This window comes from Podarcis liolepis, assembly GCF_965112155.1.
Source record: "Podarcis liolepis genome assembly, chromosome: 9".
Classification (NCBI taxonomy): Eukaryota; Metazoa; Chordata; class Lepidosauria; order Squamata; family Lacertidae; genus Podarcis; species Podarcis liolepis.
The window spans coordinates 76,334,335-76,361,734 of record NC_139564.1 but is presented as its reverse complement, the minus strand read 5'-3'; the positions used below and the strand labels follow the sequence as shown (position 1 = coordinate 76,361,734).

General features: G+C 46.9%; 1 protein-coding gene across 7 annotated transcripts; it reads right to left on the bottom strand.

The window, feature by feature from the left end:
- Positions 1-1,586: 1,586 nt before the first annotated feature.
- Positions 1,587-27,400, bottom strand: CHRNA5 (cholinergic receptor nicotinic alpha 5 subunit). 7 transcript variants are annotated; one of them, XR_014516062.1, is made up of 7 exons: positions 27,300-27,400; positions 13,296-13,447; positions 11,944-11,988; positions 11,563-11,672; positions 6,351-7,182; positions 4,952-5,837; positions 1,587-2,751 (listed from the first exon to the last, which is right to left on the bottom strand). XR_014516062.1 is itself a non-coding variant. In XM_083460754.1 (6 exons), the coding sequence occupies exons 1-6, from the start codon at positions 27,364-27,366 to the stop codon at positions 5,676-5,678; spliced, it is 1,386 nt and encodes a 461-aa protein (XP_083316880.1). In that variant the 5' UTR covers positions 27,367-27,396; the 3' UTR covers positions 4,946-5,675. The 7 variants fall into 7 exon arrangements, 5 of the variants coding, with proteins under 5 accessions (XP_083316880.1, XP_083316881.1, XP_083316884.1 ...); XR_014516063.1 differs by having other exon boundaries at positions 1,587-2,844; positions 4,886-5,837; positions 27,300-27,384; XM_083460754.1 differs by lacking the exon at positions 1,587-2,751 and having other exon boundaries at positions 4,946-5,837; positions 27,282-27,396.

The following is a 27,400-nucleotide window of genomic DNA, read 5'->3' as shown; positions in this document are numbered from 1 at the left end:
AAGGCCAAAAGGCAGACAATTCCAACAAGAAAGAAAAGTGGGATGCATCTAAAGAAACCAGTGTGGCTCAGCTTACAGATGAGATGAGAAGGGGAAGTATAAGAAATGGAAGAAAGGGGGAATTGTGAAGGAAGATCTTGCAGCGAGAAGGTCAGGTGGACTAAAGCTTAGAACAGGCATCCCCAAACTCAGCCCTCCAGATGTTTTGTGACTACAATTCCCATCATCCCTGACCACTGGTCCTGTTAGCTAGGGATGATGGGAGTTGTAGCTCCAAAACATCTGCAGGGCCAAGTTTGGGGATGCCTGGCTTAGAATGAGCTCAGGCTTGCAAGTTAAAAATAATTTGGAAAGGTTTCTTCGGCTACATTCAAAGCAAGAGGAACAAGCAAGCGGTAGGCCATCTGAATGGAGAAGATGGATAAATGCTACTGGGTCATAGAGAGAAGGTGGGACTGCTCAATATCCACTTTCTCTCGGTCTTCACCCGAAAGGAAATCAGTGCCCAACCTGTTGATAACAGAATAAACAATATGAAAGCTGGGTGCAGCTTTGAACTTCCTGACTCAAAGAGGCTGAGCATGAAATGAAAAGGAATATGAAATGGTAAAATAGGTGAAAGATAAGGACCCCTGGACAGTTAAGTCCAGTCAAAGGTGACAATGGGGTGCAGCGCTCATCTCGCTTCAGGCAGAGGGAGATGGTGTCATGTGGCCAGCATGACTAAACCACTTTTGGCACAATGGGACACCGTGACTGAAGCCAGAGCGCACGGAAACGCCGTTTACCTTCCCGCCAGAGTGGTACCTATTTATCTACTTGCACTGGTATGCTTTTGAACCGCTAGGTTGGCAGGAGCTGGGACAGAGCAATGGGAGCTCACCCCGTCGAGGGGTTTAAAACGCTGACCTTCCGATTAGCAAGCCCAAGAGGCTCAGCGGTTTAGACTACAGCACCACCTGTGTCCCTCTGCAACATGAAATGAACTCCCTGCTAAGAACAAATAATATCAACTGTTTACATAAAAAGCAAACAAATTACTATGAGAGAAGCAAAGGGTGACAAAGGAATGAGTGTGTATAAAAGTATACGCTGTGTAGGGTTCTTAATAAATTAAGAATGCTTAATTAACCCTTCATTGCATAGTAAAAATGCATTATACAACAGAGATTTTAAGTCAGATATAAACATGTTTCAGATGTTACTAAAGGTAAAGGACCCCTGGCCGCTGAAGTCCAGTTGCGAACGACTCTGGGGTTGCAACGCTCATCTCGCTTTACTGGCCAAGGGAGCCAGTGTTTGTCCGCAGACAGTCTTTCCAGGTCACGTGGCCAGCATGACTAAGCAGCTTCTGGCAAAACCAGAGCAGAGCACAGAAACGCCGTTTACCTTCACACCAGAGCACTACCTATTTATCTACTTGCACTTTTACGTGCTTTCGAACTGCTAGGTTGGCAGGAGCAGGGACCGAACAACTGGAGCTCACCCCGTTGCAGGGATTCGAACTGCCAACCTTCTGATCAGCAAGCCCAAGATACTCAGTGGTTTGGACCACAGCGTCACCCATGTCCTCAGATGTCAATGAGTACCAAATGCAATATTTAGTTTATTATCATTAGTATAAGATTTCTCCCAAAATGCATTAGCGTAGCTGGCAAACTTGGAAATTCTTTTTTAAAACACTTTAAAAACTGGACTCATCCAGATACTTTAATAACCCTCCTCTGCTCAGAAGACAAAACCATCAAGGACCACTATCTTATGCCAAACACAAATATGAATTTTTAACAGACTGCAGCCCATGGTTGATATGGTTTTCCTACTTTATACTGTATCTCTAAAGTGATTTTAAACAGCATTACAGTCTTCTTCTTTTTTTGACATAACATGCAAATGTTCAGAGACTTTTTAATTTCAGTATTTGATATTTGTTAGTATGTTAAATTTAAGACCCGTTTACACAACATGTTTTTCTCCATAAGAACAGTGGAGTGAACCCGTGCATGTAGGAAAATAACTTGTTAGCCACCATATCACAGAGAAGTCTTTAGCTAAGATTCCTGCATTGCAGGGGGTTGGACTAGATGACCCATGGGGTCCCTTCCAACTTTACAACTTATGATTCTAAGTCACCTTCTGTAATAAAAAACACCTTATGATCGCAGAAATAGCTGCTGATCCATTAGCTCTTATATTCATTTTCCACATCCAAGTCTACAGCCGCCCCCCCCCAAAGTATTAAAAATTGAGACCAAGGGGAGAAATGCATTTTGTTAGGTAGCCCAACATTTCCCAGTCTTCTAAGGCAATCTACCGATGAAACATTAACTTGTTTATACTTGAACATTTCCGTGTGTGTTGTAGAACTGAAAATAACAGAAGCCTCACGCTAAATCAGACTGAGACCTTGTGGCTCTCACGTGCTTCATTCTCTTTTCCACCCACCCCGTCCCAAATACTTACACAAAAGTAAATATATGCTAGCATCCCCCCCCCCCAATTTCATATTCAGAATCTGTTGCAAAATAAATTCCTTTGGCTCTTCAGGGGATGAAGGTTTCCTAGGCCTACATCTTGGGACCCTGCCGTGTTGTGCTATGTGTCCAAACAAGCAGTGGACACTAGAAGAGACTCTAGAGAATATTAGCTGTGGTGGAGACCTGGCAGATAAAGGATCATAGGCCAACAGAAGCACTGCAGAAAGGTATGTTGGAGCTAGGTGAAAGCACGAAACCACAATACAGATTGTGGCTAAGAATATGAACTATGGACTTCCGGGTTAGCGCCTCCGGCAATGGCGGATTTCCTCTGATCGGGAGGAATCCGCTCCGTGGAAATTAGGGTCTGGCCACCACGGCGAAGGCAAAGACCCACTAAAAACCACAGGCGGGAGAAGCCTGTGGATGTGGGATTCGGCTGGCACCTTTTGCGCCTCCCCTACTCGCGGGGAAACCCGGTTTCGGGGATCCGGAGCGACGTGGGGTGAGCGGCGCGGTGCTTTGAATCGACTGCTTCTTTCACGGAGTGAAGCTGCATTGCTGTTGCCAGAGAGCGCTGACTTTTTCCTGTGGACAATTGGACTTTAAACAACTACCCGTGAGTAGAACGGAAAATTGGATCTTTAAACATCTTAATTTGGCACCGAAACAGGAAGGTTTCAAACAGGAAGTCCGCCTTCCTCTTTTGTAAATAGATTGAAGCAAAGACGTTGCAAGCTAAAGTCTTGGAAAGCCTTTTGTAAAGGATTAAATCTCCATCGGTTAAAATTACTAAACCCCCCTTGGAAGCAAGAGAAGAGGGGGGAAATTTTAGATCGCCTAAGCCTGCAGGAGAGAGAGTGAAGAAAGATAAATTACCACCGTTTTGAACCTGGGAACGGGCTGCCAGTAAGATTGACGTTTTGGGAAAGTTCATTGACTGTGAATAAAACATATGTTGACAGATAGTTAAATAAGAGAAATATATTGTTTCCATTGTTTCCTTTTGCACTTAAAAAGGAGCAAAAGTAACTGAAAATCGAAACTAACTTTGGTGCTGGATCTGCGTTTAAAAGGATGGATACAAATAGAAATTGTTTCCTCTAGAGGGAGCTTTTGAAACTGTTGTAGGAGTGGAGCTGGGGAATTTTCCAGCTGCAGAGATTAAAGACCGTGAGAATCAGAGATTGACCTTGGACAAGAATGTCGACAGAAGAAGCCTTAGTGATTGCATTTAGCAAGACAAGTGCTTTATTGGAACAGCTTCATGAGAAGATGGATGTGATGACTATTAAAATTGATAATTTGGGACAAAAAGTGACTGATTTGGGACAAAAAGTGAATACCTATACAGAAACTACTCAGGAATCGATTCAGGAATCTACTTTGACATGGCAAGCTGTGGAGAAGACGAGGGAGAAAGCTGTTGTTGAATCTCAAGTAACACAAGTGGAGAGAGCCCCAGCCTTACAGAGGCAATTTGATGAATATAAGCTGTTGCCTTTTACGATTGAATTTAGAGAAAGCCAGATTTGGAGGGATGGAGTCCCGCTTGGATTGGAGAAGGAAAGTTGGATAGATCCCCTTATGCAGGGATGTTCTGGCTTTTGGGATCTGGATCTGGATTTAGGTCAGGGGGAGATTAGAGTTGTGGGGGCCTTTACCTTCGGAGGGATTTTGAAACACGCTCTGAAATATCTTTTGGACTTTAGTTCTGACTATGGAAAATGGGCTGACCTGTCGAGAAGGAATAAAGACATTGTTAGGTTGGAGTTTCCCCGAGATCTACTCCTCAGTGCCAAAGGAAGGAAATTAAGAACAAGATCAGCAGAAGATAAAGTAAAGTGCATGTATAAATATGAAGAAGATCTGCAGAAGGGACATGGAAAAGAGTTAAGAGCCTCGGACAGAAGATCACCAGGTTGATGGACCATATGGAATTGATAGAAAGGACTGACAGAATCCGAGACCAGGAAGAAGAGACGGTGGAAGAAGATTGGAGAAAAGTTTAAAATTTATTTAGAGAAATATTGTAAAATTAATGAGTGTTAGAAAAATGTTGGAATGAAATTACACGGCTTTAGTAGAAACGTTATAAGGAGTTAAGTATAAATAAGTTTTAGGGTTTTAATGATAAGATAAGGTTAAAATAAATTAAGACAATTAAATGACAGAAAACAGTGAAAGATGGAAAGGATTTGCTGAAATAATAACTAGAACACAAAATGGGAGGTGTGAGGAGGTCAATGAAACAAGTTAATGAAGGACAAAGATATGGAAATATTGGATGTGTTTTTAATTGTTTTTGCTTTTGTTTTTGTTTTGATGTATTGTGTCTTTTGGTTTTTTATGTATTGTAATGTATTGATTTGTATTGTTTACTTTTCTCGTTCTCTTTTTTTTTTTACTTCTTTCTGTAATCTTTAAACTTTTAATAAATATTATTTTTTAAAAAAGAAAAAAAGAATATGAGCTATGAACAGGCCAGTTTCAGATCACAAACTTGCTAGATTACTTTAAGCCACCCACCCTCAGCCCCCGTTTGAGGATTATAATAGTGTCCTGTCTTACCAAAGCCTTGTACGGGATTACTAAAGCTTAAAATGTTTTGCATTATTCATATATCCTGCCTCTCTCAATGTGGCTTACAAAACACAATACAGGAGCGGAAGAGAACATGGCACCCATATGGGGTGGGATCAGGGTTGTTCAGAGAGAACTTCCTCTCCTTGCCCTTGTTCCTCCCTGGTGATCCACCTGGCAGCAGCTCCCTCCCAACTCTTCTTAGGCAAGGGGGAAGGGCTGAGCAGTTGGATCTCGTTCCGCTTGATGAAGCAGCCTTCCAATGCTGGCAGATGGCAGGTAGCAGGTCTTAAAAGTGATTATTATTAGTATTTACATTTGGAGTGTCCTTTACTCTACATTGCCCCTCACTTATTCCACAGGTGGTTTTAGGGCACATCAAGGCAGCAATGGCATACCAATGAGCTCTAATAGGAAAGCAATGAACTAACACTTAAGGGGGGAAAAATGCGTATGTCCTAAGAGGTCCATGCTTAAACATAAGCATGAACTCCAACCCACACCTTCCAAGATTTCAGAACTGTAGATTAAAATGTGCCAGATAATTTCACTACTATTTACCTCTAAGATTAATATTTCTAGAAAGACTGGTACAATTTTGTCCTCATCACACACTTATTTGTTGGTGCTTCCAATATGGACTGGGACTATTATGTTTGCCCACTTGTGGATTACAGGAATAAATAGAGCCAGCGATCCAATAATTGAAACCAGAAGGAACGTCCATAAGAACACACGATCAAGCACCTGAGCTATAAATTTCCAGTCTTCAACAACCTAGAGAGAGAAGAAAGAAAATCAGTACCTTTTCTGAAATACACTCCAGAATATTTGTATACACACTACAACTAAAGAGTAATAATAATGGCACAAAACCCCACTGTCTCTCTTATTGGGCTAAGTGCAAAATTAAATTGCCCCAAACATAACTTATTGTGGCTCCCTTTATATCATAATGAAATGGTTGTTCCTAAGGAGTAGCCACATATGATTTAAAATGGGGCAGGGAGCCTATTTGTTGCACCACAAAGGCATAACATTTTAAATAAGGATTTCTGCATTATCTCTGAAAGTGTCCATTTTCACCTTTGAAATTATTCTCATGCAAAAGTTGCCTAGTTACTTCTATTAGAGATCATGCTGTCTGAAAATATGAGATATCTACAGTGCACGATATATTTGACATGAGCAGGCAAGGATTTTACTTATGATTAACTCCACAACTGCACAGGCTCCTGTCCCAGACTGCCAGCCTCAAGAGTTGACTGCAACGTTAACTAATACACACACCTCACGTACTTCGTTCTCCTTGACAATGTGCCTTGTAATATATCGGATAGAATTTAGGGCGGCTTCCAGGGTAATCCGAGATGCCTCATCACCATCCGCATTGTTGGCATCCCCCTCCTGAGTGAAATACCTGTCGACGTGGCTTCTCATACAAAGCAGTTTTGGAAGTTTGTGAAGGAATATCCTGCGGACCCAAGGTGCCATTGCATTGTGCGTAGACGAGGACCGATGGTGAACGTTAATAGCAAAGACAGTTATTACAATGGATAATGTAACAAATATCATCGTGAATACCAAGTACTCGCCGATAAGAGGTATAACTTTGGAAGATGACGGTATGATCTCTTCAATGACAAGCAGAAAGACCGTTAAGGAAACCAGAACTGATGTGCACAAAGAAATTTTCTCACCTTCATAAGACGGAAGGTAAAAGACAAGGACGGTTAAGAAGGACAACCCTATGCAGGGAATAATAAGGAACAGTGTGTAAAAGAGAGGCAAGCGTCTAATTATAAATGAGTAGGTAATAAATGGATACCAGCAACACCCATCAGTTCTGTTCCCTCTGATTCCTGTTGCCATTACTATTTCCCATTCTCCATTATCAAAGAAATCTCTCTTGTCTACTTCATCATCCACTAGAATTATGTCAACTTGTGAGCCATCATACGTCCAGGATCCAAACTTCATGGAGCAGTTCTGGCGGTCAAATGGAAAGTAAGTGACATCTATGGTACAGGAACTTTTGTAATTTGCTGGAGGAGTCCAAGCAATTGTGCCATCATGTTTCACTACTGTTTTTGTAGATGTTCCTTCAAAACGACCATCTGCACTGAAAAAATGTTCAATGAAAAGTTATTTAAAAATGTAACATGCTGAAGTTATTTTCCTCAAACATTTTACTTGGTTATTTTCAGATGTTTATGTGACGCTCTTAACAGTGGCACCCAGTACAGAATGAGGTCAAAATAAATGGTTTTTTGTATTTTGTTTGAAAACAACAATGCACACTAACAATCCAGCAAGACTATCGTTACCTTGAAGCCGTTGCTCTTGTGCTGGGAAGAGAACTGACGGGAAAGGCAGGAGAAATACCCTTTGATGTGGGCAAATGAGGAATGGAGACAGGGAGTCACCCAAAACTCAAGAACCCATACACATTCAGAGACTGCAAAGAAGGAATGGTTCTTATATTTGGTTTGAAATCAACAAGCAAGGCATTTGCTGTATTAAAAGTGGTCTGCTAAATGGGCTTTCTGCAAGCTAGAGATTTGTTTGAAGAACGATTTCACCCATTCTTTGTTTGTAATATATTTAATTGATTTATACCAAGTTATGCTGAAGGTTATGGATGTCAAGATCCATAATAAAGGTCTTTTATTCTTTCCTGCAAATTCATGTAAGAGTTAGTTCTAGGACTCTAAGCGGCCTGATCAGTCCTGAGACTACTTTGGAGGGCCCCATGTGCTATGGCTGCTAAGGTCACACGCAAAGCTCTGCAGTTTATATGTGGCAGCATTTCCAGCACACAGAGGAAAGCTGAGCTCCAAAACTTTCTGAAGACACCTATTTCAAGGAGTGACTCCTTCCTCAGCTTAAACCTGTAGTAAGTGCCTGAGGGCCCCGCTCCTGCCACTCACCACCTGGCCCAGGCCTCACAAGGACGGGTGCTGCTACTGCTGCTGCTGCTGCTGTCCAGGAGGACTCGGAGGGGTGCAGAGTTCTTTTTAAAATGTTTAAAAAAATTCTTTTTCCTTTTTGAATTTTTTGTATGTGGGGGTGGGGGGGATGGATGTTTGGTTGGGCTTGGGAATTTGTTTGATTTTGATGTATTTGTAATTTTTACAGTTTTTTTGTTTTATTGTGGGTTGTTTGGGATTTTTTAAGTTTTTTTTTTGTTCTTAAGGGGAGGGGTCAGGGCTGCCAGGGAGTGGGTCCCACGGGGGGTGGGTGCACTGGGAAAACCGATCTCAGTGATCATGGGTAGGAGGAGTTATGCTAAGACCAGACCATGTCATTACCGAGGAGGCAGGTTTAGTCGTTGTCTGAGGACTCCGGGTCTGGTCCTGACCGGAAGGATACTGGAATCAGCAGGGGAAACCCACATGACCTGAAGGTGCTGCTGTGCAATGCCAGGTCAATGATTCATAAGACTACTGCCATCCATGCCTTGATCATGGATGGAGGACTTGACCTGGCATGTGTGACAGAGACTTGGTTGGATGAAGCAGATGGGCCTGTCCTTGCCGCTGCTTGTCCACCAGGTTTCTCTTATGCACAGCAACCCAGGCCTTGTGGGCGGGGAGGGGGGGTTGCAGTGATTTTTAGGAAGTCATTAGTTTGCACCAGGCGTCCTATTGGGAAGACCCAGTTCTCTGAGTGCATGTTCTGGAAGTCGGGCTATAGGGGCAGTACAGGATTCCTTTTGGTGTACCGACCTCCCCGCTGCGCCAAGGATTCCCTGCCCAAGCTGCTTCAGGTTGCGGCGGATGTTCTCCTGGAGACACCTACTTTGGTTGTCCTAGGGGATTTTAACATCCCTGCCGACACGACTTACAAGGGGCCACTTGGGACTTCGTGGAAAGCATGGCCTCCATGGGGCTGTCCCTGAAAAAGTCTGGCCCAACCCATAGCCGTGGACATGCCTTGGACCTGGTGTTTACCTCCATGGATGTTGGTGTTCTGACACTAAGTAAAAGCGAAACAAAAGAAGTGCCATGGTCAGATCACTTCCTGGTGCAACTGGACTTCTCCGCAACCCTTCCCCTCTGCAGGGAGGTGGGACAGATTCAGATTGTCTGCCCCCGCCACTTAATGGATCCAAATGGTTTCCAGGGAGTGGTAGGGGATGTTTTATCCCATGTTGATGGCCTTTCAGCTGATTCCCTGGTGGCACGCTGGAATGCGGAGTCAACCAGGGCTATTGATTGTTTGGCTCTGAAGTGCCCTCTCCAATTGCATGGAGCCCGGACAGCCCCGTGGTTTTCCACGGATCTGAGGGCAATGAAACAATCGTTGAGGCGGCTAGAGCGCTGGTGGCGGATAACTGAGTCTGAAGCTGACCAGACACGGGTTAGAGCTCAATGTCGAGCCTACCAAATGACGGTAGCGACGGCGAAGAAGACTTTCTTCACCGCCTCTATTGCATCTGCAGAAAACAGCAGCAGGAGACTTTTTCAGGTGGTTCGCAATTTAGCGGAACCACCTGCTACATCAGGGCCCAGTACGGGACACATGATCTCCTGCAAGTTTTTTGCAGATAAAGTCGCTCAGATTCGGGAAGAGGTAGACTCCACCGTGGGAGCAGGGCCGGGGCGGGAGAGTGCTAGAGTCCTGTCTAGTCAAGTTGTGTTGGATGAATTCCAATCTGTTACCTCCAAGGATGTAGATATGCTGCTTGGGTGAGTGAAACCAACCACCTGTCTCCTTGATCCTTGCCCATCCTGGCTTATAAAAGCTAGCCGAGAAGGGCTGGGCGATGGGCTTCGTGGGGTGGTGAATGCTTCCCTCCGTGAGGGAGCCTTCCCAGACCTGTTGAAAGAGGCGGTTATCAAACCGCTTTTTAAAAAACCATCTTTAGATGCTGCCAATATGGCCAACTATTGCCCAGTCTCAAATCTTCCATTCTTGGGCAAGGTGATTGAGCGAGTGGTTGCTGAACAACTCCAGGCATGCCTGGAAGAAGCGGACCATTTTGGATCCCTTCCAGTCGGGATTCGGGCCTCATCATGGGACTGAAACTGCCTTGGTCGCACTGGTCGATGATCTCCGGTGGGCTAGGGACAAAGGTGAGAGTTGTTTCCTAGTTCAGCTGGATCTCATCAGGGGGTTTGGGCTGGGTATTCATCAGTATATGCAGATGATACCCAGCTCTACCTCTCTTTCAAATTGGAACCAGTGAAGGCAGTGAAGGTCCTGCGTGAGTGTCTGGAGGCAGTTGGAGGATGGATGGCGGCTAACAGATTGAGGTTGAATCCTGACAAGACAGAAGTACTGTTTTGGGGGGAAAGGAGATGGGCAGGTGTGGAAGACTCCCTGGTCCTGAACGGGGTAACTGTGCCCCTGAAGTACCAGGTGAGCAGCCTGGGAGTCACTCTAGACTCACAGCTGTCCATGGAGGCACAGGTCAATTCTGTGTCCAGGGCGGCTGTCTACCAGCTCCACCTGGTACGCAGGCTGAGACCCTACCTGCCCGCGGACTGTCTCGCCAGAGTGGTGCATGCTCTGGTTATCTCTCGCTTGGACTACTGCAATGCGCTCTATGTGGGGCTACCTTTGAAGGTGACCCGGAAAGTACAACTAATCCAGAATGCAGCAGCTAGACCGGTGACTGGGAGCGGCCACCGAGACCATAGAACACCAGTCTTGAAAGACCTACACTGGCTCCCAGTACATATGCGAGCACAATTCAAAGTGTTGGTGCTGACCTTGAAAGCCCTCGGTCCTCGGTCCAGTATACCTGAAGGAGCGTCTCCACCTCCATCATTCTGCCTGGACACTGAGGTCCAGCGCTGAGGGCCTTCTGGCGGTTCCCTCACTGCAAGAAGCCAAGTTACAGGGAACCAGGCAGAGGGCCTTCTTGGCAGTGGCACCCGCCCTGTGGAACGCCCTCCCACCAGTTGTCAAAGAGAAAAATAACTATCAAACTTTTAGAAGACATCTAAAGGCAGCCCTCTTTAGGGAAGCTTTTAATGCTTAATAGGTTATTGTATTTTAGTGTTTTGTTGGAAGCCGCCCAGAGTGGCTGGGGGACCCAGCCAGATGGGCGGGGTATAAATAATAAATTATTATTATTATTATTATAACTACTGTTCTGCTTGCATTTCACTATCTCTTATAACACTCCGCTTTTGCTCTTACAAAATGAATGGCTAAAGGGTCCCTTTTACTTTTTACTTCTTTTATCTAACAAAGACCATGAGGCTGCCATTTAGTGACTCAGGTAGTGTTCTGTGGAATGTCTCTTTCACCACACAGCACACATAACTGAAGAAAATACGTCTCTCCAGCAAACATAATATATTTCATGGTTTGAAACTATTACTCTCATTTGAAAATTCTGCATGAATGCCATGCTATCGTGCCAAATATATCATTTCAGAAAAAAAGATGCTCTCAACTTTAGCAATTTCAAAATACAACTTATTCAAATTATTTCTCTCTTTAATTTTTGCAGCGGTAATAATTGTGTTAAAAAACATTAAATACTTACTTGTCATACAAAACAATATCTGGGATCCATATAGAATCTGAAGGGACACGGATAGATGTTATTCCAGCATAATCTTTAGGGTCCCACTTCAGTTTTACATCAATCCATTCCTACAAAGAGAGTAAAGATAGTATTAATTGATAAACTAATTTATTTACTTTACAGTGCAATTATATACAGGTCTATTCAGAAATAAGCACCACTGAATTCAACGGGATTTATTCCCAGAATAGTGTGCATAGGATTTCATCACCGCTGTAGCAACCTGGTTATTTGAGTTTACACTGAATAATACACCTCAGTTGCAACCAAACGGTATAAATCAACATCCCTCCCAACATCATGGTTACAGTCCAAACTTTTTCCTAATATACTACTCACCTGCTTCAACCAAACATTTGTTGTCATCAGTTGATTTTTCTCATCCTATTGAGAGAAAAAAGCATTTTATATGAATGACAGTACACTCCTCTCACTTCCAGACAGCGGTCAATTAACATATGGCATATATTCTACAGGTCTCACCAGGGCAGGCTCCAGGCTGACACCTGAATTTCCCAAAATGCCCCAGACTAACACTATCTTTTGGTTGCTCTGGGGCATTGGAGGAACTTTAATCTATTTATTATTGGCTGGAAAGTTTTTCTTTCCTTTTCAAAAACTTTTTTTAATTTTTCAACACAAGAGTGTGGAAAGTCATCAGAGAAATACTTACATAATAATTACAATTCTACATAGGTTTATTAAACTAACATATTATTTAGGACAGGATTTTTTTTTTAGGTGCAGGTAGGAAGTCGTGCAGGTCAAACATAAGATAAAAGTCCCAATTGTTCTACTGGTTCTTACCCTCGCATCACATGAATCTCGTGGACTATCTTTTCAGCAGTTGTGAGGTTCAGTAAGTTTTTATACCACAACTCAAGAGACATATCATTTAAGTTATTCCATTTTTGTGCAAAAGAAAGTCTGGCAGCTACAAGAAATCAAGTTAGCAGTTCCTTTGAAGGTAATTGTTTGAGAGAATCATCTCATACAGTGCTATTTTTCTTTTTAAAAAAGAGGTGCCGGAACTCTCCCACTTCTGTCTACACACAGAGGCCTCAGGTACATGACAGAATAAGCAAGCTCCTCTGAAACCAGGGCTGGATTGTGACCATGCCTCTCACTTGCTGCAGGGGCTCCTGCACAGCTTCTCCTCTCCTGCGCAGCTCAAAGAAGCCATACTATTGCTTGACGTGTCTTCCAAACCCAGGCTTACCAAGCGGTAAGTCAGAAAGAACCTGAGAATGAATGCTGGTTTATTTGCAGCTTACAGCTCATTGTTTATTTGAAACAAATAAACCATTGACTGGATTTAGACAACACAACAAGGCATAGTGTGGCTTGCATGAGCTACAAGAGGACACAATAAGCAAAAGGCATATTCAGGATTAAACTATGCTTTAAAGCAAACTCTGGCTTTTTATAACATGCAAGCCAGGCCTGTGTGAACAGAGAGCGCATGAACGCACGCTTCCTTCCTCCTATCCTCTCAACAGCAAGCGACCAATAACACACAGACAACTTTTGCAACCCCAACACCCTGTGTGGAGTTATGGCATCCTCTTTATGAGGAGAAGAGGCTCTGTGAAAAAGCCAGGGATGCTGTTCAGACGATGCGCTTCTGACAAGCAACTACTTTACGCTGCTATGCCTATTTAAAGAGCAAACAGCAGAACTTTCCAACGTACCACATCCACTAACTGGGAAATTGCAAGGCCAAACTTCACTTTGATTGTGTCGTTCAGACGCTCTACTGGGCGAACCCATCTTTCATAATCTTCAAATAAGTATTTAAACAGACGGTCTTCACTTTTAGCAATAAAGGAAGGTTCAGACATACCTGTACAGATGGAAAAGAGGTAACACAAACATTACAATTCTCCTACTTTGTATACAGATGGCAACCATTTTGCACGTGCTCGATTGGCACGTGACCACGGACGTGCGTGCCGTTTCTGGCCCTGGAAAGGGGTGGAACGGGGTAGGCTTACACCCGCTCCACTGACACACACGATGACATGGAACACAACCCGTGTAAACGGGGAATTGCCTGTATAGGAGGAAAGAAGAAGCAACAATTTATGCTTTTTCAAATTTGACTTATGACTTAATACAAGTAAGGTAAAAATGGGCATGATAGTCATGTCGGTTTGCATTTCTTGGTGCAGAAAGTATTGATCTAATGTGTAGAGATCTTTCCTATTCAAATTAATTCAATAGGTTTCTGGAAGTTTCTCTGTGTGAAAGTAGCTTCATGATGTTTGGGTTATACCTTCAGAGAAGCTAAGTACAGCTGACTTAAACTGGTTCTCTTATCTCTTTCTGTTAAGGTCATGCTGATATAAGCCAGAAGGAGCATGGGTCTTTCTTACTTTCTATCTCTCTTCCTTCTGGTGTGGTGCTCTGTACATAGCATGCTTAGCGTTATGGTTTAGTCTTGTTAGTTTTTGTAAGTGCTGCAACTGGATTGTTTATGGAATGTGCCAATCCTGAATGTATTGCATTTGTGACCATTATGCTCATCTGCCTTCAGTAGCAGTAAAGATCTGCTGGGTGAAATACCATTGCCTCTGGTCTATTTTTTGGGAACTCTGCATCGTGTTTAAGTTTTTCCTTCTCCAGAGAAGGCGCAACAATTCAGTGGATGAGAAGGGCAAGTACAGGCAATCTCCCATTTACGTGGGAGTTCCTTAAGAAGGGTATTTACAGCTTGGGAAGTGTATTGCATTTGTGGCCACAGATTATGACCCCACATACCCTGTTAACCATCCTGTGGGCTGTTTCATTCTCCTCCATGTAAATCACACTGCAAGGAAAAGTAACACTTTGCTAACTATAGTTTGGAGGTGTGGGTTGACACCTCCCAGTTTGCATGGACATTCGCTCTCTCTTTCGGTTTTGGGTGTAGCTATGGTCAGCCTTATGGAGGCAGTAGTGTTTTTGCTAACCACAGTTAGCGCCAAAGAAAAATTCGCAACCATAGTTAGAAGTGGACTTGATACAGCTGACTTTGATTAATGCTAACATTGGTTCAAGTGTAATGCGGACCAGTTACCCCTGTAAATAACAGCTGTTCTGTCATGAAAATACTTTACTCTCACTTCAACCATTTGAATTTCACACATTATCAATTTTTGTCTATGATACTCCATAGTCTGTACTACACACCATTTATTGAAATACACCTGGAAAAACTGAGAGAAAACAGAGAAATCCACGCTGTCAGGGCTGCCACCCAGTCCCAGCTCACATAGGACCAAGTCAGCCAGCGTTCAGTTTCAAAGAGTCTTTATTGGATTACAGGTTCCATTTCCAAACTGCAACGTGCAGTCCTACTTCTTCTAGGTCAGAATGATGAAGACCCGTCTGAGTCCCCGCCTCTAGCGCACCAGCTTAATACCCTAGCCTTGCTCCACCTCCTGCGCCTTTCCTTCCGTCTCTGGGTCCTTCTGCCCCCCTGGGTCTCTCCCTTCCTACTCTCTTCTGACGCAGACCCCCCTGACCCTTCCGCCTCCTTGCGGCGGGCTTTGGGACCCGGCTCACTCTCTGGGCTGCTGACTGCGCCAGCTTCCGCTACATTTGAACTTGGCGCGCGCGCCCAACTCTCCACTTTCCTCTTGATCGTTTCATCGCTCCCCGAGGTGGGCGTGACTACTCCTGACTCATGCCCTCCCTCCTTCTGAAAGTCTCCGGAGCCCGATATCTGGTCCCCTTTCTCCCCGCTGCTCCCGGCTGGGCACGTGGGTCCCGATCTCCAACTGCTGCTTTCTGATCCCTCTCTGGACCCTTCTTCCTGGGGTGTCCCCCTGCTCTCCCCCCTTGCTCTGGCTGCTGGCGCTCCCTTCTGGGAATCCTCGGACTCGCTAGACAGGCTCGGTGATCTCGGGTCGTCATCCCCACTCATCCTTCCTTCGTATTCCTCCCCCTCGCTCTCTGTCTCCTCCCTTCTCTGCGTCTCTGCTCCTGAACCCCTGACATCCATCCCCCCCTCGAAGCCCCCCCTTCCCCCCTCCCCGCTTTCAGGGGTGGTTGGTGGGTGCTCCGTCGTCACGGGAGTGAATGTCGGATACAGTTCGCTCCCCGTTGCTGGCCGCCAACTGAAGACCTCCGAGTCTTCCTCCCCACGTTCGTCAACGGTGATCTCCTCCGCCTCCATTTCGGTGCCGCCGTGCTCGAAACCAAGGTCCTCCCCGCACACGTCCATGTCAGTCTCTGCGTCTGTCGCTGGACCTGGTGTCTCCTGCCACTTCCGGCGCCACTGCTCCTCTGGCCGATCGTCCCACCAATACGAGTTGTCGGACGCCGAACCCTCCGGTGACCCCTCTGGGGAACGTGTGCGCGGTGCGGGTTCCCCTTCCGAGTCGAAGCCATGGAACGTGCTGGAGGAAAGCGTGGGCGTGAACAACCAGTCGTCGAAGAAGCCCGCTGGCATAGGTCTGTGTGGGAAAAGGGCATGAAACTCGTCCTTGAGCAGGGGTTCCTCCAAGGCGTAGTCCGGCACCCAGCTATTAGCACTGGCCCGGGTGCCCTCCCTTGCTAGGAGATATTCTACTCCGTCTTCCCCCCATCTGGAGTCCAAAATCTCCGTGACTTCGTTGATGGGGTCCTGCTGTGGCAAGCTTCCCGCCTCCGTCCGCTCCGGAGACTGACTTGGTGCCGTTCCTGGTTCCTGGAACCTGTGCGGTGCCCTGTAGGGAGTGAGCACCGACCTGTGGAACACCGGATGCATCCTGGAACCCTCCGGTAGCACCAGCCGGAAAGCCACCGGGTTGATCTGCGCTTCGACTCGGTATGGACCGAGTTGCTTGTGCCCCAGCTTCCTCTTGGCTAACGATCGGGTCGGCACCGCGTGGGCTGCTAACCAGACCCAGTCTCCCACTCGGATCTCCTCGCCCACTCGCCTGTGCTTGTCAGCTTGGACTTTGTATGCGTGCTTCGCTAGCTCCAGCTGCCGTCTGAGTTGATCGTGGACCTCTTGCAACTCAGATGCGAAAGCGTCCGCCGTCTGTGGTTCCCCTTCCCCCACTCTGTCCAGTCCCGGGAAGGTTCTGGGATTCCTCCCATTGTTGGCGAAGAACGGCGTCACCCCTGTGGATATGTGTTTCGTGTTGTTGTAGGCGAATTCGGCGAGCGGCAGGTAATCCACCCACGTCGCAGGCTGTTGATTGGCATAGCATCTCAGGTACTGCTGCATGATGGCATTGACCCTCTCCGCTTGCCCGTTGGTCTGCGGGTGCCTTGCTGATGTCAGGTTGATCTTGACGTTCAGGAAGCCCATCAGCTTTTGCCAGAAATTCGAGATGAACTGGCGTCCGCGGTCGGACAGTATAGACCGCGGCAGCCCGTGCACTTTGAACACGTGATCTATGAACAGTTTGGCTGTTTGTTCTGCCGTGGCCACCTTCGCACACGGTATGAAATGTGCCATCTTGGTGAACAAGTCCACCACCACTAGTACAGCTGTCTTGCCTCTCGAGCTGGGTAGATCCGTGACAAAGTCCAGGGCCACTCTCTCCCATGGTTCAAACGGCGTTTGCAGCGGTTCCAGTAGTCCCGCCGGTGGTTTGTGCACCGGCTTGGCCCTCTGGCAGGTGTCGCACCTCGCGACGTAGTCCGCGACTTCCCCCCTCAGTCTGGGCCACCAAAAGTCTCTTGCGACCAATTCCACCGTTTTTTCTGTGCCAAAGTGCCCGGCCGTGGGTGCGTCGTGCAGCTGCTGCAGTACCCGGGCGCGAAGTTCGTCTCCCGGCACGTAGACGGCCCCTTTACGTAAGAGCAAGCCGTCTCGTATCTGGAACTCGTCGCCCTTCGCCGTGCCCTTGTGCACCTCTGCCATCTTCGCCTGCGCGAATGAGTCGTCCTTCAACGCCCGTCGCACCGCATCCAGGTCTACTGTGGCTGAAGTGCACGCCCACGCTGTTGGCGCGAAGATGTGCATGGCTGCCGCTGGCGTCGCCTCTTCGAGGTATTGCGGTTTTCGGGACAGTGCATCCGCCATGATGTTGGTGTCGCCCGGGACGTACTCAATTCGGAAATTGAAGTCAGCAAAGAACTCCGCCCAACGTATCTGCCTCTGGTTCAGGAACCGAGCCGTGCGCCAGTGCTCCAGATTCTTGTGGTCCGTGCAGACCTGCACCGTGTGCTTGGCGCCAATCAGGAAGTGCCTCCACGCCTTGAAAGCTGCATGAATGGCAAGCAGCTCCCTATCCCAGATGGTGTAGTTCTGCTCCGACTTGCTGAGCTTTCTGGAGTAGAACGCCCCCGGCCTCCAGACCCCCTGCGGGTCCCTCTGCAGCAGGACCGCTCCCATCGCTCTATCGGACGCGTCTGTCTCCACCCGCAGCGGTTTGCTGGGGTCGATATGCAGCAGTTGCTCTTCCGACGCGAAGAGACGCTTGAGTGTCTGAAAGGACCGCTCCGCCTGCTCCGTCCAGATGAATTTCTTTTTCTTGGAGCTTAGCGTGTCCGTAATAGCTGCCGTCTGCATCGCGAACCCCTTGATAAACTTGCGATAGAAATTGGCGAATCCGACAAACCTCTGGACCTCTTTCCGGTTGCGCGGGCTCTTCCAATCCAACACCGCACGAACCTTGGCGCTGTCCATGGCTAGCCCCTTGTCCGACAGCTTGTAACCCAAGAAATCCACCTCCGTCGTGTCGAACTGGCACTTCTCCAGTTTGGCGTACAGTCTATGCTGCTGCAGCCTCTTCAGCACCTCCCGAACGTCCTGGTCGTGTGCTTGCTGCGAGTCAGAGAATATCAGGATGTCATCCAGAAAGCAGACGCACTTCTTGTAGAGGAGTCCCGCCAACACGTGATGCATGAAAGCTTGAAAACAGTGAGAACCGTTTTGCAAACCAAACGGCATCACTCTGTATTCGTAGGTGCCCAGAGGCGTGAACATGGCTGTCTTCCACTCATCGCCCTCCCTCATGCGGATGAGATTGTACGCTCCTCGCAGGTCCAACTTGGTGAACACGCGTCCCTTGCGCACCGTCGCCAGCAGGTCGTCAATCCTGGGCATGGGGAAATCGGAGGGCTTGGTCATTCTGTTTAAGAGGCGGTAATCCACGACCAATCTTTTTTGGGGCGTGTCCTTCTTCTTCACGAAGAAAACAGGACTGCCCCCTACTGCGCTGGACTCCCGGGTGAAACCGCGCTGCAAATTGTGATTGATGAACTGTTTGAGTTCCTGTAGTTCGTCCTCAGACATGGAATATAGCTTCCCCTTCGGCAGCGTCGCCCCTGGCAGGAGGTCAATCTTGCAGTCATATTGCCTGTGCGGTGGTAGCTTGTCCGCCTCTTTCTCGCAGAAGACCTCCAGAAAGTCCGCGTATTTGTGGGGAACTGCTTGCAACGTTCCCAACTGCAGTTGTGAGTCCTCCTCCTCCCCCTCCTGCCTGGGCAGGATGCAGTGTTCTGCGCAGTAAGAGGAGCCGAAGATCAGCTGTCTCTGGTACCAAGCCAGCGTTGGACTGTGCCTGTCCAGCCAACTCATGCCCAACACAATGGGCGTGTCCGACAGTCGGGTGACATTAAAACTGATGACTTCCCTGTGGTTACCAAGTTGCATCACCATTGGTGGCGTCTGCTTCACCACCTGCCCCCCTAGCAACTCTCTGCCATCCACTGTGACGACTTGCAGGGGCAGAGTGGCAGGCAGTAGCTTTATAGCGTGCTGCTTCACAAAATCCTGTGCTATAAAGTCTGCGTTGCTTCCAGAGTCCACAGAAAGCGGCACTTCGATAGTGACGCCATTGGGTAGCTGGAGAGACGCTGTGAGCTGCACTACTGGTTTGGGTGGGAGGGGGTCCGTGGGTTGCAATATCGCTGGGGACTGCTTCACTGATGCGTCTGGCTGGGCCCCAGTGCCTCTGTCTCCAGCCAGACATCGTCGTTTCCCTGCTGGGCTTCGCTGCATTGCGTGGTCGCTTTCACCGTTGCGGAGGCTGCAGTGTGCTTGGAGCTCCTCTGGGGACACTCTTTCGCCAAGTGTTGAGGGCTGTCGCATATGTAACACTTCCTGGTTCCTCTAGGAGGTTTAGTCTTGACTGCCGTCGGTGCAGAGGCTCTGGTAGCTGACTGAGCCCTGGCGCCTCCCACCTCCATAGGTTCCACTCCCCCTCCTGGCGGAGGTGTGGATTGCGCACGCGCTGCTTCCCTTGGAACGAAAGAGAAACTTCTCGCTGCTTCGCGCCCTCCGCGTCCTTCATCTCTGCACCATGGACGTTCTTCCAGCCTCACCCCCACAGGCAGCGCCCTTTGGACCACCTCCTGCGTGCTTCGGGGCCTCTCCCCCCTCGCAATTTCATCCTTCACAGCACAGCTTAGACCCTCCCAGAACAGGTCCCTGACTGGGGGCGAATCCCGGTCCCATTCCAATGCACTGACCAGCGCAAAAAAGCGGGCGTGGTACTGCCGGACGCTCGCCCTCCCTTGTTTCAGTCCATGAATCTCCCGTCGGGCAAGATCCACATCAATGGTAGACAAAAAACACGCATCCATCGCTTTGATGAAGGCATCTGCACTCTGAAGCGCCGGATCTTTATCCCTCCACAAATTGCGCAGCCACGCTTTAGCATCCCCATGCAAATGGGATAGTATAAACCCCACTTTCTCTTCCTCATCTCTAAAGTCTTTTGCCAGCAGTTGCAGTGCGCACATTACATCTGCTCGAAAGTTGGAGTACTGTTGTAAATTCCCATCGAAGTGAGCCACCAGCCCTCCTGCTCTCCGTGCCAACCCAACCCCCTCCGGTCTGGGTCCTGGCTGCCCGTGCTTAACCCATGCTTCAAACCTGGCGTGGAGATCTCGGTAGGCGGCTGCCGCATCCTCCTCCCTTTTCTTGGATGCCAGTACCTCCGCATTCAATTGGGTAACTGCCTGTTGCAGCGCTGAAACTTTCTCTGCTTCCGTCATCTCTGCCAACCGTCGTGAGCTTGCTCCCAAACACCGATCTCCTCCTCCAGCTGCTTCTGTCTCCGCTGCGAGGTATCAGGTGTCAGAAGCTTAGAGACGGGTCTTACTGTCAGGGCTGCCACCCAGTCCCAGCTCACATAGGACCAAGTCAGCCAGCGTTCAGTTTCAAAGAGTCTTTATTGGATTACAGGTTCCATTTCCAAACTGCAATGTGCAGCCCTACTTCTTCTAGGTCAGAACGACAAAGACCCGTCTGAGTCCCCGCCTCTAGCGCACCAGCTTAATACCCTAGCCTTGCTCCACCTCCTGCGCCTTTCCTTCCGTCTCTGGGTCCTTCTGCCCCCCTGGGTCTCTCCCTTCCTACTCTCTTCTGACGCAGACCCCCCTGACCCTTCCGCCTCCTTGCGGCGGGCTTTGGGACCCGGCTCACTCTCTGGGCTGCTGACTGCGCCAGCTTCCGCTACATTTGAACTTGGCGCGCGCGCCCAACTCTCCACTTTCCTCTTGATCGTTTCATCGCTCCCCGAGGTGGGCGTGACTACTCCTGACTCATGCCCTCCCTCCTTCTGAAAGTCTCCGGAGCCCAATATCTGGTCCCCTTTCTCCCCGCTGCTCCCGGCTGGGCACGTGGGTCCCGATCTCCAACTGCTGCTTTCTGATCCCTCTCTGGACCCTTCTTCCTGGGGTGTCCCCCTGCTCTCCCCCCTTGCTCTGGCTGCTGGCGCTCCCTTCTGGGAATCCTCGGACTCGCTAGACAGGCTCGGTGATCTCGGGTCGTCATCCCCACTCATCCTTCCTTCGTATTCCTCCCCCTCGCTCTCTGTCTCCTCCCTTCTCTGCGTCTCTGCTCCTGAACCCCTGACACACGCTATTGTTTGTATAGTCGTACCTTGGATCCCAAACGCCTTGGTACTCGGACGTATTATCTCCCGAAAGCTGCAAACCCAGAAGTGAGTGTTCTGGTTTGCGAACGTTCTTTGGAACCCGAACGTCTGACGTGGCTTCCGCTCGGCTGCAGGAGCTTTGGTTTCTGAACGTTTTCGAAGTCGAATGGACTTCCGGAACGGATTCCGTTCAACTTTCAAGGTAACACTGTATATAAATCTGATAGTTTCCATGAAATATTAGCTTCTTCACCACTGCCACCACCCTGGCTGAAAAATCACGTTATGCAACCTGGAGCAATTTGAGAAAGCCAACAGCAGTAGTAGATGCAGAAAATGCGAGTGCTGACACCACAACATTCTGCTAAATTTGGCTCAAATCCTAAATTTACCACAGTGTTCAAAAAGCTATAAAATTTTGATGCTGAAAACAGAATTTATAGGTAAACATCAGCAGAGGCTACCTCAGATGCCAAGGAGATAAAGAATTACACAACTTTTAGAAGACATCTGAATGCAGCCCTAGATTGGGAATTTTTTAATGCTGATGTTTTATTGTGTTTCTATATGCATTAGAGGCCTTCCAGAGTAGCTGGGGTGGCCCAACCAGATGGGCAGGGTATAAATGATAAAATAACAACAACAACATCTTGCAAGCTTAGCAATGAACCAGTGGGAAATATAAATTGTACCTGGTTGTTACAAGGAATGCAACTGGGTTGTATATTTATGCCTTTTTTAAATTAAAAAATCTTATTAATTTCTCTCTCTCTCTCTCTCTCTCTCTCTCACACACACACACACACACACACACAAAATCTTAACATGTTTTAACTTAAAATGTAAATTGTTTCTCTGGTGACTTCCCCTCCTCCCTTTCCATGGTTTCCATATTTACCCTGACACGCTGCATCTTTCATCCATAGTCCTCCTATATTATTCAATACGCTTTCCTTCCCCTCTGTGCAGTGGCAATCTCAGATTAAGAGCTTAACAGAGCAGAGAAATGTTCCCTTCTGAATTATTTGGAAAGCAGTTGGCATTTTGTAGACATTAATGTAAGGACAATTATTCAAGTTGTGGCCTTGCAAGCTGTCTGGCAATAGCAATAATGCTGCGGTCGGCTGTCATACAGGCAAGCTTTAGAAAGGTCCCCTTGGGAATTTCACCAGCCATCTGTTAAGAGGTGCTGAAATCATCCCTAAATTTTAGTAAACACACTGATCCAGTGCATGCTGACTCAGATGTATTCATAGGGAATTCATAGGGAATTCAGTGCATGGGATTAAACCCCAAAATGACATACATACATACATACATACATACATATGAACATTTTTATACCAAGCTGTTGAGTTTTAATCAGTGCGCCCAGAAGGCAATTGTTATGGGGGGAAAGGGGTCAAAGGAGACAATATGAAAAAAGAAAGAAGGATGCAAAGGAAGATGGCTGTAAGGTATTCCTATTATAGCCACACATAGTTTGTCTATTTTGTGAAGTTTATGAATGCAAATTGACATTTTATGTAAATGTATATGCAAATTAGGCACAGCCTTGAGGCTCCTAGAGAACTGCAAAATCAAGTCTCCAATGCAGCAAGGCCTGCGTGCAGGGACATAATCTGTTATAGCCGCACTGTACTGTAAACTACTATTTTCCAGGGCCAGCTACACAGAATTGTATTGCCACACAGCTCCACTGGCTTTCACAGTGATCATTGCCAACATATCCATATTAGCATTCTCATTTGGGGGGTTACATAAGCACTCCTCTTGCTCTAATTTCTCTGTAGCCTACTGGAAAATTTGCATTATTAGAAGTAGAGCATAAGACAATCAAAGGAAAACCACAGGAGAAAAGCTTTCATATTTGAAACTAGCAGCTGCATCTCCTTTCTCAAAAACGTTTAATACTCTTGCTTGAGGATAAACATCTGTAGAGAACCATAATCACTTATGGTTTAATCAAAGACTTTGTAAACCACATTTCAGAGCCAGTTATATAGGAAGCAGTTCTGCAGTCTTCCAATAAGGATTATGTGCACATTACTTTTTAATCTTAACTAGCACACACACCAATCCGATGCCAGTTTAAAGCAATTCCTTACAAATGGAATTTCCAGCAGAGTTCTCTGTGATGTTCTAGTACAGTGGTACCTTGGTTCTCAAACAACTCGGAACCCAAACACTGCAAACCCAGAAGTTAGCGTTTTGCGGACTTTTTTTGGAAGCCAAAGGTGCTCCGTTTTGAGTGTCATGCTTCCGATTTGAGTGCCACACTGAGGTCTGTTTTTGCTATTTTGTATTTTTGCGGCTTTTTTGTTGTTGTTTTTGTGACTGTGTAGAACCCAGTTCAGCTACTGATTGATTGTGTGACTACAATACATTGTTTATTGCTTTCATTTTATGGATCAATGGTCTCGTAAAAGACCATGTTAAATTCATGCTAAATTGCTGTTTTAGGGGTTGTTTTTAAAAGTCTGGAACAGATTAATCCATTTTGCATTACTTCCTATGGGAAAGCACGCCTTGGTTTTGGAACGGACTTCCAGAATGGATTAAGTTTGAGAACCAATGTACAACTGTATGTTCTACTGAGTTCATCTGGGCTTATGCTGAGATTGCAACCTCGTTTTAACAGCCTTCCTGTCCCCAAATGTGATAAATCACTTTTATCGAGTGGAAAACACCATGCAAACTAGTTCATTATCCAATGCACTGTGGGACTGAGTTTGACAATACCTATGGCTGAGGTTGTACTCGTGGTTAACAGGGATTGGGGCCTAAATCCAGTATTCAGGCCATAGGAGCTCAGCACCTCTCAGCTCAGCAAGAAGCAGAAAACTCCCACCTGTTGCCTCATAGCTACAGAATTAGGTTGAAATCCTATACACAGGTATTCCTGAGAAAGTCCCATCTGCTGGTCTTAACACCCAAGAGGGTCACGTCTCTATGGAAAGGCGTGTTTTTTCAAATATTAAGTCATTTAGGGCAGCTTCATTTTGGGCCAATGGAAGTTTCTAGGTTCTCTTCAAGAGCAGCCCATATACAGCACACTAGTAAATTTCAGATTGGATTACTGCAGAGTATGACTATAGTGGCCAGGTCATCTCTATCAAAAGGGGGGGGGGGCATTACTGGCAAACCAGACAAAGCTTGAAATGGGCCCGCCCAGCCTCTGAAAATGATGAATCCAGAAGCAACCCCAGTCCATGGACCTGCTCCTTCCAGGAGCGAAACCAGCCAGAACAGGCAGTCTCCCCACTTCCTAGACTCAAGAGCCTGGAAGGCAGAGCACCCCGTCTTTTCAGGATTCAGCTTCCGTTACTGGTGCACATCCAGCCCATCTCCATCTCCAAGCACCAGTCTAGCTCAACTGTCTCTCCCGATTCATATGGAACAGAAGGACAAAGGCAAACAACCAGATTTATACTATTGTTGTAACTGATGTCATGAAACAGAAGTTTGACTAGAAGCATCACTGCATTTCTTCCATTGCAATATTCAGTCTCCCATCTTTGCATTTTTTAAATTAAAATGTTAAAATGCTCAACTTGATGTTCTCAATATTTTTCTTCTTCACATCACACCAAGCATTAAAACTGAACAAAAGTTTTGAGACAGTATTTTCATACCACCTCACACAGAAAGGAAGCTTAAATACTGCATTTCCGCAATTTAGCTATTATGACTCAAAATGCATACTTCATTTTTCTTTTTATTTATTAAATGCCTTTCCCATCTACTTGGCAAGAATACATGGCAGTTCAAATACATTCAATAAAACAAAATTTTTACCAAGCTGGAGTCTACAGGATTCTATAGCCAGTCTTTCCACTGTAATCCTAATGCTTTCAGTTTTCGGATACATTTTTGTTTTGCTGTATTGTGCATTTCTAAACTAACTTCTGTTCTACTTATCTCTGGAAGAGTAGTTATTTAGAGATCCATTCTGTGTACTTCCTGAAGAAGATTCCCACGCCCCACATAAATGTATAGGAAGCAGCATCAGAACAGTAGCAGCAAAATGTGTATAAGGAAGCAAGAAAATATGGCAACTCTACCATTAAGATTGTGTAAGATGGGCAAAAAGCAATATGCTTATAAGAACAAATTTGCTTGATTGTGTTTAACAAGGTAAAGGAAGGGACACAAATATGTACCAGAGCAGAGAATGTTCAATATATAAACATACATTAATAAAATAGGTAAGAGGGATTATGTATGAATAAAAACCAGAATGAAGTGTAGTCACAGCAGCATCAGTTTTTTCTGCAGAACAGAATTGCAAATCTGCTTCCACATTGTCTCCCTAGGATTACAATGCCAATGTTCAAAGCCCTCAATTGTCCTTCAAATAAGCCTTAAATCATCAGAAATCTCTCCAAAGCAAGGAAACATTCAGCGCATAACATGTCGCAAGCATGTATCCACTTAAATGCCTGCAGGATTCTCATCCCCAACCAAAACAACCACCGTCAACTATTAGTTTTAAATTCCAGTATCCAACATCATCCCTTTGTAAAGACAAAAAACAGACTTCTGCATCTTTTCTGGACAGCCCACTGTAAAAGTTAGCCTAGAAAAGTCAGATTGACAAGTCTTTGCAGGGCAACTGCCCTGCCCAAAATGGGGGTGGGGGCAGTTATGGATAGGGAAAAGTCAAATGTGGTTGTTGTTTAGTCGTTTAGTCGTGTCTGACTCTTCGTGACCCCCTGGACCAGAGCACGCCAGGCCCTCCTGTCTTCCACTGCCTCCCACAGTTTGGTCAGACTCATGCTGGTAGCTTCAAGAACACTGTCCAACCATCTCATCCTCTGTTGTCCCCTTCTTGTGTCCTCAATCTTTCCCAACATCAGGGTCTTTTCCAGGGAGTCTTCTCTTCTCATGAGGTGGCCAAAGTCTTGGAGCCTCAGCTTCAGGATCTGTCCTTCCAGTGAGCACTCAGGGCTGATTTCCTTCAGAATGGAGAGGTTTGATCTTCTTGCAGTCCATGGGACTCTCAAGAGTCTCCTCCTGCACCAGAATTCAAAAGCATCAATTCTTCGGTGATCAGCCTTCTTTATGGTCCAGCTCTCACTTCCATACATCACTACTGGGAAAACCACGGCTTTAACTACCGGTATATGGACCTTTGTCAAATACTCCCCTGCTAAAATCCTACTTTATCATAATTCTGAGCAAAATGACCCATGAGGATTGCTTGAATTATATGAAACTGTACAAAATGCTCTTCCTTCCCTCTCACAAGTTAGCAACCAATTTACAGCAGTTATGTGCATATTGACCCATAAGCCTTTTAAAAATATAATTGGACCAACAAAGATCTCTGCATTTTTATCCTAATTCCAAGGGATATGAATGCTGCCAACCCATTGCTTACTCTAACCACTTACTTGGGAGCAAGGAGCATTTGAACTCAACGCGGTTTTCTTCTGAGTAGACATAAAGAGAAATGCCCTTACCTGGGATTCAATCCTTTGGAAAGCCAGGATGGCTTCCTTCCCAGTGGACAAATATAGGGTGAGGCTATTCAGCCCCGATTACGGTGCCCCCTTGTTCCAGTACCATCCCGCAAAACAGAAACACGCATTTACAGAAAAGTTACTTTATCCGTTTTTATCATTACCACGGGCTCTGAACTCACCACACCCCCCGCGAGGGCACGACTGGGCACCCCTATATCCCGGGGGGGGAGAACGGTCTGCACCCGAAAGAGCCCCGGGTCCGGCGGCACCTGGGAGGCGGAAGGGATTCCCCGGTCCCGCCCGGTGGATAGATCGCTCTGCGAGGAAGATCATCGCCCACCCGAGGGACCGCGCCGGCCCCCGTCCTCCCGCGTCCCCGCCAGCCCCGCGGGGCCCCGCTTACCCGGGGAAGGCGCTCCGCCCGCGCCGCCCGGCCCCGCCAGCAGCTGCAGGAGCAGCAGGAGGCTTCTCCGCCCGGAGCCCGCCATGCCTCGGCCAGGACGGAGCGGCGGCGCCTCCCGA